The sequence below is a fragment of the Hemitrygon akajei genome, chromosome 21, assembly GCF_048418815.1.
Source record: "Hemitrygon akajei chromosome 21, sHemAka1.3, whole genome shotgun sequence".
NCBI lineage: Eukaryota > Metazoa > Chordata > Chondrichthyes > Myliobatiformes > Dasyatidae > Hemitrygon > Hemitrygon akajei.
The window spans coordinates 19,462,520-19,473,700 of record NC_133144.1 but is presented as its reverse complement, the minus strand read 5'-3'; the positions used below and the strand labels follow the sequence as shown (position 1 = coordinate 19,473,700).

The 11,181-nt window shown below is 43.7% G+C and overlaps 1 protein-coding gene across 4 annotated transcripts in view; it reads right to left on the bottom strand.

Moving 5' to 3' along the window:
• Positions 1–1,532: 1,532 nt before the first annotated feature.
• The window catches only part of ptpn9a (protein tyrosine phosphatase non-receptor type 9a), a 247,289-nt gene continuing 237,640 nt past the window's right edge, over positions 1,533–11,181 (bottom strand). For all 4 annotated transcript variants that reach the window (XM_073024937.1, XM_073024936.1, XM_073024938.1 and 1 more), the window contains exon 13: positions 1,533–10,552. In XM_073024937.1, the coding sequence (XP_072881038.1) occupies positions 10,362–10,552 (191 nt within the window). In that variant the 3' untranslated portion in view covers positions 1,533–10,361. The remainder of the gene's footprint in view (positions 10,553–11,181) is intronic.

Below are 11,181 nucleotides of genomic sequence, written 5' to 3'. Positions count from 1 at the left end.
TTACTTATGGCTGGTACATTGTGAAACACTGTAGAATGAATCAGGGTCAGGTTTATTATCACAGATGTTTGCAGTTTTGTGGCAGCCGTACAGCACAAGCATTGAAATTTCTCTTAAGTTATGAAACTAAATAAAATGGGACTGGCGAGGGAGTTGCTCGTGAGTTCACGGACCGCTCAGAAATCTGATGGAACTTTTATATAGAAAATACTCCTAGTCTCGGCTTTGTTGAGTTGAACAGTTTACCCGCCTCAAACAACTAAAGTCAACGGAGCACACTGTCACAGGAAGATTAAAAGGTTCCAGGAACAGAACCAGAATCTGAGAGCTCCACCCTGATATAAGTGAGTAACACACACAAAATGCCGGGGGAGCCCAGCAGGTCGGGTAAACTATGGAAAGGAATAGTGAACATTTTTGGCCGAGACCCTTCATCAGAGAGTGGGAGGAAGCCGGAATTACGACGGTGGAGGTGGGAGGGGAAGGAGTACAAGCTGTAAGGTGATAGGTGAAGCCAGCTGAGAGGGGAGTAGGTGGGTTGGTGTGGGTGGGGATGCAGTGAGAAACTGGTAGCTGACAGCTGGAAATGGTAAAAGACTGAAAAAGAAGGAAGCTGATAGGGAGAGTGGACCATGGGAGAAAGGGGAGGTGGAGGGGTACCAGAGGGAGGTGATAGACAAGTGAGAAGGGGTAGAAGAGTCAGAATGGGGGATGGAAAAAGAGAAATGGAAAGGGGGGGGGGAGAAATTACTGTAAGTTCAAGAAATCGATGTTTATGCAGTCAGGTTGGAGGTTACCAGACAGAATGTGAAGTGTTGCACCCTCAACCTGGGAGTGGGCTCATTGTAGCAGTAGGGGAGAGCCGGCAATGGGAATGGAGATTGGAGTTAAAGTGGACATCCTGCTTACTGCAGGTGGAGTGAAGGTACTCGACAAAGTGCTCCCTAATCTATGTCGGGTCTTACCAATATACAGACCACACCAGATGTACAGTAAGTGAGAATATTTTCAAATGGTAATGTGCTTTTGGTGCTCCAAGACCTAGATATGGTCCCATTTCTCCACATCTAATGGCAGATGCCACCGCAAGTGACTCATTGCAGGAATCTTGCCTCTTCAAATAAACGTCCTAGAAAGGTGGAATAAGTTCTGGTTGAATTGGAGATCTGTCCAGATCAATTTCCCAGTTTCATCTAATGAAACTATCTGAATATGGAGCTAGAACCAACTCAGATCCCTCCTCGAACCCAAACTGCAACGTCTCCCCTCTTCCTCTTTCAGTAAATGGTCGAAGTCAATCAATTGCTTCAGTCTAAGTATTAATGCTGTCAGGATACCGGTAGGGTCAGCAGGAGGCCACAAAACATTAAACAAAATAGTCTACTCAATACTTACACTGTCTCTCACCCTGGGATTTCCCCAGGCATGCTGTAGTCTATCTATTTTTCAAGTGTGATCACAACTGTGATGTTGGAAGTAAAGTGAAATATACAGTATCTGTTACCAAACCAATTCATAAATAATCTCCGATGTAGTGAAATAAAATGGTTTATTGACTTAAAAAAATAATAAATAGTACATTACTTGAGCACTGGAAAAGAACAGGAATTAACAATATATGTAATGTAATAACAATCTTCACAAAGCATAATTTTGTCAGTTGAGTTACAATAAATATTTTTAAAGCACTTTAACCTATTGTGTGGCAGCCTTCTTTAACTAGAAGTGGGTTTGTATCTCAGTCACTACGTCCTGGAACATAACATGTCTGATGACTTTGGAACATGTACCAATTTGAGCTGAAATCTGTGGTCCCAGTAATCTGAAGCTGTGACGTATCTGGGCCACAGTATTGTGGGAAATGCGAACTCTGGAAATAAGTGATCTGCTCGCCACAGATTAAGGTGGTATTGACAGCAGCTTTAGGGAAGTAGTACTCTGTATGTTGCAGGTTGTCCCTGAGACAGTGCCAGATGCTAGACCCAGGTTATGTGTGTGTTCTGACACTCTACTGCATTCTCACTCTATGCTCAGCCACTCTGCAGGAGTTAGTGCAAGATGTGAAACTCTTGTCCTGAATATGGACAATCACGGCACAGTATCAGAGAACAACCTGCTGAACTCACTAAAGGCGCCTTCAGCTTCCAGTTTAAAGGGCACAGACAAAGCACAAAATGTGGTAGAAACTATTTTGTTTGTAGGACGACAGCTGGAAAAGCTGTGAGTCAGATTTACCATGGTGGTAAGCACTAACACTTGCATCAAGAACAATAGCTTGCAAGATACATTCCCAAGAGGCTGATGCCCCTTTAATAAGTCACAATATTTAAAATATTTACTGTCAAACCAACAGTGAGTTATGGCAATACTTATGAGTAAACAGTATCAGGGCCACAACCACAGCCCCTACACTGAATAAGTTATTTACTTGAGCAGTGTGCAGGAGTATGACAAAATCCATTAACGCACACTGTAGAGCAAACTTCACCAAGTAGGATCAGAGCAGGTTACAAGATCTGATAGATGAGTCTAAATAATGAGGGATTTTAATCGGGTGAGCGAGGAAAACCTAACTGGAGAGGTTGGTGAATTAGAAACGTGGTATTTGCTAAAAGTGCAAAGGAACATTTTTTAAATGGGGATTGACAGTGCAAAGAATACCCGCCCAGAAACACTGGCCCAAACAGAATCTCTAACAGCTTTACTGTCAAAGTGGATAATTACTTGTAAAATTTAAAGGATATGGAGAAAGCCTCCATACAATTAGCCTTTCAGAGAGACACGGGGGAAGAGAGCCTATCACGTGGCCAAGTCTGGTTCTATCCGACGTCTCTGTACAGACCACACACAGTGACAGTCTCTCTCAGCTTCCCCACCACTCCTGACCAATCCCTTGCAGAGGCCCGTAGATTTTTACCCAGATCATGGTTTGAAAATCCAGCCCTGCAGTTTGAAAGATTAATTACTGTGGCAGGAAGCTTAGTTTTTGTTACTTGGAGTTTGAAGAACCTTGCAGGACAGCCAGGATCCAGTGGGATATGAGAACATAAATCATCCATAGCCCCAAGTCTGTGCAGAGACTGGTTGAAGTATACTGGCTTGGTGATAGTTAATATTTAATCCTGGTGCCCAAAATTATTTCAGCACATCCTTCATACCAGGTTGCTAGTAGATCATTACTCTGTACACCTTTAGTCACAGCTAATCCTAGGTGCTAACTGCCCAGAACACACTACTCCATTGAACAAATGGCACAATCACGGGCAGCCAGTCGCAGACCATGAGGTGTCACCTTAAAGTCTGTGGCAATCTCCGGAAGCACTTCTTTCATTAAGGTGTGGATTCGCTCCAAAGGCAATTGTGTCCCCAAATAACCTCCCCTTCTACACCTCCACTGGCCTTTAATCTATACTCGTACCAAGTACTCACTATATTAAACTCTGCCGTCAATTAAAGGACTGAAGGTCGGCTGCTCACGTTCTCAGTTACGTCAAACTTCCGCCACATTCTCAAAGGCTGGGGGCTCCACTACAGAGCAACTCTGCCACCGAGCTTTAGTACAGGTGAACCCCAAACTGTGGAAGACCAACGCTGTCCTTTTCAGAAGGACCCACGCACATCTTTCACTATCTCAGCGTGTTTCCAAACCAAGATGATTACTTTAAATATCGATCTATGAAGCAAGTATGTTTTGGGGCTCTAATTAGTGCAGCTGTGCCAGGGCGCAGGAGGAACTTGCTCACACCAAGCTCCCACAAAACTGCAGGGCGATGATGATTGGCTGAGCTGCTTTGTGTGATGTTGGCTGGGAGGCGCAGACTTGCACACGCATCCCTGCAGAGATGAGCGTATACACACACACCACTGCAGACGCATATATGCATCCGTCCAAAGATGCACAAACATCCATAAACTTAGACCAAAGAACAAAAGGGAGTCCCCCCCTCCCTTGGGTGTTAGTGCATCTTATGCAAGGGGTCCTCTTCATAAGATAGAGATATCTTTGGAACAGAGATGAGCAGGAATTTCTTTAGCTGGAGGGTGGTGAATCCATGGAATTTATTGCCACAGACAGCTATGGGAGGCCAAATCATGAGGTATATTTAAAGTGGAGGCTGATAGGATCTTGATTAGTAAGGGCATCAAAGGTTATGGGGAGAAAGCAGGAGAGTGGGGTTGAGAGGGATAATTAATCAGCCACGATGGAATGGCAGAGCAACTTGATGGGCTGAATGGCCTAATTCTGCTCCTATGTCTTATGTTCGATATCAAACAAAGGGTTTCTTTCTGGAGCTTTCTCATCAGTTTTGACACCCAGCGACTACCCTCACATTTGAGGTAGGGGTGGCTCCAGATACAATCAGCAGAAGCTCCGAGGTACAGATCGTTGTTGGAGGGTTAGAAGAGACTCCTCTGTGTTAATATTATGGTCTGGGCAGAGAGACATGCAGTGCTCTGGGGATAATCACCCAGTCAGCCTGACCTGCAGGTGGTTTCTGGAGAGGAAAGCTCTTCACAGGGAAGTGGAATTGGCTGTCACTGAGACAAACAGAAGGGGAACAGGCCATTTGGCCAACCATGCCCAGGGGCTACATGGCATTAATGAAGCTGAAGGCCAACATCATAGCAGGAATAGCTGAATATAACGGGTGTGAGTGTTATTTTCTGCTTGATGGGATGGTGGCTGGTTTATAAATGAACTGGGGTACAACAGTAGGACCAGGATCCAAGTGGAACGTTTAAGGGGAGAGAGATAAACGGGAAAGCAAGTCGGGACCACACACACTACAAAGTAGTGGAGCAGCGATTGCTGTGTGCCGGGCAGGTGAGGTAAATCCTCCATGGAGCTCTGCAGCTTACAGACTAGGGTATAATATTGAACAAAAGGGCCAATATTAACCAGTTCGCCTGCCACCAAATCTTTGAATTCCAGTATGATCTTGCCATCTCTGACTAACACAGAGTGCTCACTCACTGCTCAGAAGTGTGACGTGCTTTGAAAAGTGAATGGGGAAAAAAAATCCTTCACACGATACAGCTCCCATTATAGTCACCCCCAAAGCTTTTCTTTGTGCTCATTGAGGGAAGCGTTAAGTTCTTAATTGCTTGTCTAGCCACCTCCTTCTGTGTTTACAGAGAGGTCACTCAGGAATGGAGGCTGGATTCAGTTCAAACAAGCTGACACATATCTGGCTAAATTCCATTAATAGACAGATCTGAGATATTAACAAGCATTTAGCCCATCAGCAGCACCATCTCAACATGTTTCAATTGATGTCAAACAACTGTTAATAATGCAGCAAATAACCGAATGGGAAGGAGACTCCCTTGCCAGCTCCATAAGGAGCTATTTACCTTTACATTAACGAATTAAGTTTACATTTTTCTTAAACCACCAGATTTCAACTTGTTTTTGCCAGATATTGAGCGGAGCACAGGATTAAAACCGAAAACTGACGATCTAAGTTGGATATAATGGGCAGCAAGAATAAGTGATCAGGTGGGTCGATTCTGTCCCTGACGGGCCTGAGCTGGAATTGCACCTATAGGTGCCATCAGCTAGAACCATTTACCCTTATTCTCTGTGAGATTACTCCCATTTATACTCTTCACGCAGAGAATTTTGATAACTCCGAACACTTCTCTCAGCACATAAACATATATTTAATTCCAGAACTTTTAGGAGTCAAGTTTAGCAAATGGTTTGTTTCAATATAATACAATAAAAGGCACTGTGGGTATTCTACTGAATAATGGCCTCTGCTCTTTATTAGACTCCTTTGATTCAGTGGAGAGCAAAAACGAGAGTAAAATATTTCAATCTTAGAGGAAAAAAATAACTTCAAAAGGCAGGACTATTTGGAAAAGTTTCCTAGATTTCAGAATCGAAGTGAAGCTGAGAGCCCAACGTTTTCTTTTGTAGCTTGTTTGAATGTGTAATGTGAAACTAGGGGGCCTCACAGAAAGTTTTGGTCACTGTGCCCATTCCGTTGCAAATACACGACCTGCTATAGGTTTATAAAACAATATAACTTTAGTCCAATATGTTTGAAACAAATCAGTACAGAAGAAACAAGCTCAAATAGGATCAGGGTCATCAAGATACCATCCATATGAAGGAGATACTGTTCAGGTAACTACTGTTTAACATGTACAATAGGTGGATGGTAAGTTGGTCAATACAACAGTTTAGAACAGGGGTGGCGAACCTTGTGAAAGCATGTGCCCAAATTCTCTTTTGTGCCATGGTAATTTTCAGCAGAGATCACCATTAATTAATGAATTAGTAATGTTAATTATGGACATTTTAAAGGAAAAACATGAGTCCTGTTGCTTATTTACATGTATTGTTTTACTATTAATAAATGTATTACAGTGACAGATTGAAATAAATGAAGCATTTTAAGAAAATCTATTCAAAATATTATTAATCTTTTGAAAAGACAATTGGAAAATAAATATTAATAGAGGCACTAGACTACATACAGTATTTCCTGTTATTATCACTGAATATCCAGTGTTTATTTGACAGAAGAAAAATATAAGCAGAGTAAAGCCAATGCCAATTGGCTCAACCATTTACTATTGAAATTCTGATGTGTGCACCAGGTCTGCGAGGATTTCAAAATTCATCATCCAATGTCATATATTCTTACAACCATCTAGCAGGTGCCAAGCTGCTGTGAGACATTTCCTGTGAAAACATCTCACTACTCTCAGGTTGTAAAAATTCATTCACTGCTTCATTTAGCAGTAAAGAAAATCATTATGTAGCTTTTTATTAGGGGTAGAGTTTAAAGAACTGAGGCTTGGCACTGCACGTCGCATGCCAACAACAATTTTTCACTTGTCATCTTGGGCATGGGTGCCTCAGGTTTGCCACCCCTGAGCAAGAACATTAACAGTCCAGACAGATTTAGGGATCCATTATACATCAGTAAAATGAAACAGTCATTTAAAACTTTTTTTTTGCCTTCCTGTATGCCCTGAAGTGTTATTATATAAAAGAGGTGGAAGTTTCACTACAGCTAAATGAAGCCCTGTGATAGTTCACCTAGAGTACTGGGTCCAATTCCAGCTACACATTTCAGAGAAGATAAACCACGTGCCGTTTCACCGGAGTATTACCAGGGGTCCAAGTGTTGAAGGAACACTGACTACATACACTAGCCTGTATTATTTGGAGTTGTAAGGGAGGAGGAGCTCAGAAACATTCCTTCAGACTCCCAAAGTAAACTCAATTAATGACGATGTACTGAATTTTCCCAAGGGAAGGAGGAATAAAGCCAAAGTGATTTTCTACTTCTAGTACAGAGGCAAAGCAGGTGGAAAAGGTGGACAAAGGGTGCCAGGGGCTCACAGGCTGCGAGATGGTGAGTTACCACGGAGGTGAGTTTGAGCAGAGAAGGAATTCTCAAAAATTTACATCTTCTGAAGTTTTGAAATTTAATATTTAAAAAAAGAGGCACAGAAAACTAACATTAGGATTCCTCCCTGCTGCAGGAAATTAAGTCAAAGACCATCAACTCCTCAAACCCAATCCAACAAAAAAATCTATCAGTAAATTTAAATAGCATTTCAAGTCTCGTGGAGGAGGGTTGACTTCAAAAGCTAAAGGATAATTCCTACCTTGAGTGTAAGACAAAGTCCAGGGTATACAGTGTGTACTCTGGTAACCCTATACCTGGGGTTCTCAACCTTTTTTACGCCATGGACCCCCACCATTAACTGAGGGGTCTGTGGATCCCAGGTTGGGAACCCCTGCTATAAACCTATGCCTTAAATGATAGATAAGTGAAATGGGACATCATTATCCATGGGATGACATGGCTCTGAACGAGATGCATTCCGTAAGCCCAGTTCACAGTACAGTACTGGTTAGCTTAAAGCCAGATCGCCTTCTTTAACTATCTTGGTTTACAGCCGGCCTGTCATTCCAGCCACCTGTTTCATAACCAGTCACAGTGATCCCTGGTTTCTACGCTGTGTGGGATGGACTACACCCACTCAACAGCGAGGGGGAGGAGGACCAAGGGTCTTTTGCTCTCACCACAGCTCCCCAGCTGCCTGCCTGCCCTCTGTCACCACCCCGCTCCATCCAAAATAAAAGAGGAACCAGGTAACAATCATCACAATACAAGAAATTGCACTGAGGTTTAACATGACGCAAAAATGCAGGCAACAAAATTCAAACAGATGTTTGGAGATTTGGTCACTGTATTGACAGTTCATCTCTTAAAAAGGTACCTCATGGTAAATAGAAGCTCTTTCGCTTTTTGCAAAAAAAAAAATCCTTTGCAAAATGATGGCATTGAGAACTTTGATCCTGGGTAACAACCTTCATGGTGGTGATACAATCTCTTCAAATATCAGGGGCAGCACAATTGCTCTCAGCTGATGACGAACAGTGTGTGCGGCATACAGGGTATCCGCTTCAAAGATTGCCGCCACAAGCCAGTCAGTAAAATACAAAGCAACGCAAGCCCACGGCTGATGAGAGCTGGTAAAATATTCAAGGTGACAGCAAAATCCAGCAGTAGCAATAGATCTCCTACAACGGGGCAGCAGCAGAAAGTAATGAGGGGAAAAAAAGATTTAAATTTATAATCAAATTCAGGACCTGTTCTGCTGGATGGCAACGATAATTGCAGTAAACCATGGCATTACAATGGTTTAACATGAAAGGGGTTTCAGAATGTCACAAGGTCTCGATGACACAGGCGGTTCAGGATAAAGTTGGTGGCAAGTTCAGCTTGGCTGTGTACGGGGAACCAGTGTTAGACCAACAGCATCAAGCAGGCTTTGGCAACCTCCTCTGCTCTCCTGCTGCCGCCGTGGAAGGAGCAGGACTTCACATCATGTCCACAACAGTGAGGTCACTGTCACACACTCACCCCCGAGAGAAAGACTGAACAGGAAAGGAAAGGCCAGGGAGGAACAGCAGACCTGATTACGGCAGGGTGGAAGAGAGAATGTGAGAGAAATGTGAAAGAGAGTGGGGGAGAGGAGTGGGGATGAGGGGGAGGAAGGAGAGGTGATAGGGGGGAAGGGAGTGTGTGACAGAGTGAGAGAGAGAGGGAGTGTGTGACAGAGAGAGAAAGAGAGAGTGTGTGTGTGACAGAGGGAGAGAGTGTGTGTGTGGCAGAGAGAGAGAGAGAGAGAGTGTGTGTGTGACAGAGGGAGAGAGTGTGTGTGACAGAGAGTGTGTGACAGAGAGAGAGTGTGACAGAGAGTGTGTGTGACAGACAGAGAGTGTGTGACAGACAGAGAGTGTGTGGCAGAGAGTGAGAGAGAGAGAGAAAGAGAGAGAGAGAGACAGAGAGACAGAGAGAGAGAGAAATCAAGAAAAGGGAAGACTATGAAGAGTAAACAAAAGTGAGAAGGAATGATAAAACAGCCTGGAGGAAAAAGGGAAAAAGAGCAGGAATGAACAAGTAAATGTGAGAAGTGAGGGGGGGGGAAGGGGGTGACGGAGGGGTGAGAGGGGCACGGGGGGGTCGAGAGGGGACATGGGTGGGAGGGGGTAGAGAGCGAAAGGACATAAAAGTAAATAAAAGCCCCTGAGAGAAAGGTTTAGCTTTGAACAATACTCTGGCTGCCGGTATGTACAGCTGCAGCTGGAGTAACAGACAAGGCACAAAGAGTAAACTTATCTCACAGGCACGGACTTCAGTGACAAACACACAGCTCAGCTGACAATGTTGAGCTCTACAGCTCACTTCAGGAACGATGTTGATGTGGGTACAGCCTCCAGGGCAGAGTCCATGTGGCAAACCTGATGTGAATCTCAGCCCAAGGTAACAGATGTACAGTTCAGTGCTTGCTGCCATTCCTCAGATGATGCTGGAGGTAATATTTTTTGTTTTTTTTTCTTCTTATGTCATAAACAAGTTTTTCTCAAAAGAAAAATCAAAAGTCTGGTCCACAGACAACACATGATAGAATTCTCTCTGGAGCCACTTGCTGCCTAAGGATTGAAGTTTGGTCTCTGTGAAGAAATTATAGCCTTCCTTTCTCAATGGCTGTTCATGTCTTTGTACCGTAGAATTTACCTCTAATGCTACATAATGGAATAAATGAACTGTAACATATTTTCTTCAGGAAAAGTCTATATGCTCCATGAAGATAGCTACTGGTAATGATGGCATTAAAACTTTTGTAAAATAAGTCATATCCAAGTAATTAAGGCTAGTACTAAATCTAGGATCTGGTATGATCACAAAAGGTGGCTGTCTACAGCTGTACTAGTTGTCTATTGTAGGAAGCCATCTGCATGCGCGCAGACGTGTTTTATGATCTACACAGGAGAGAAGGGCAGAGGAAGGATGGCCATGGGGGGGTGGGGAGAGTTGATTTTCTTGTTAATGATTGGCTGACAGCAGGTTCTGCCTCTGAGCATGCTCGATGATGGCTGTGTAACAGAAGTAATACTGGTCAGGAGTCTGAATGCTGAAGGCTCGTTGTGTTCGCATCCGGCGGACGGTTTGGTAGACGTTGAGGGTGCCCACATCATCCAGCTGAGAAAGGCATATATCCAAAGTACACAGGGTGCCTGGAGGGTAAGAATAAGGAGCATAAGTAAACAGACCAACCTCAGCAAGTAGATTAGTGACCTGGATGTAAATGTGGGCTTGTCTGTGCAAACCCAGAAGTTGGATATGGTGTGGATGGCAGGGAAGGTTGTCCAAGATTACAGGAGGTTACAGGTCAAAACAGAAAATCGTTTGGAATATTGGCAGATGCAATTTAATACTGACAAGGGCAAGGTGATGCACTATTGGACACACACATATACACACACAAGATGCTGGAGGTCTCAAGTCGAAATTTACAGATTTACAAGTTGTACATATAGAGTGATTGGCTGGGCCCTAAGGAATGTCAATGAACAGAGACCTTGGCGTTTCTGAAAGTGGGAACACAAGTAGATAGAGTGGTGAAGGTGATTTACGGCATGCTTCAGGCTGGGCAGAGAATTTAAGAGTTAAGACCTTGGTGCAATTTTACAAAAATTGGTGCGGCTGCACTTTGAGAATCATTTGCAATTCTGCTCACCAGACTAATGGAAGCGTGTGCTTGAACTGAAGAGAGTGCAGAGGGGATCCACTGGGTTGCTGACTAGAAGGGGGGGGGGGGGGGGGGACTTTCAATATAGGGAGAGATAGAACCGGCTGGGAAGGT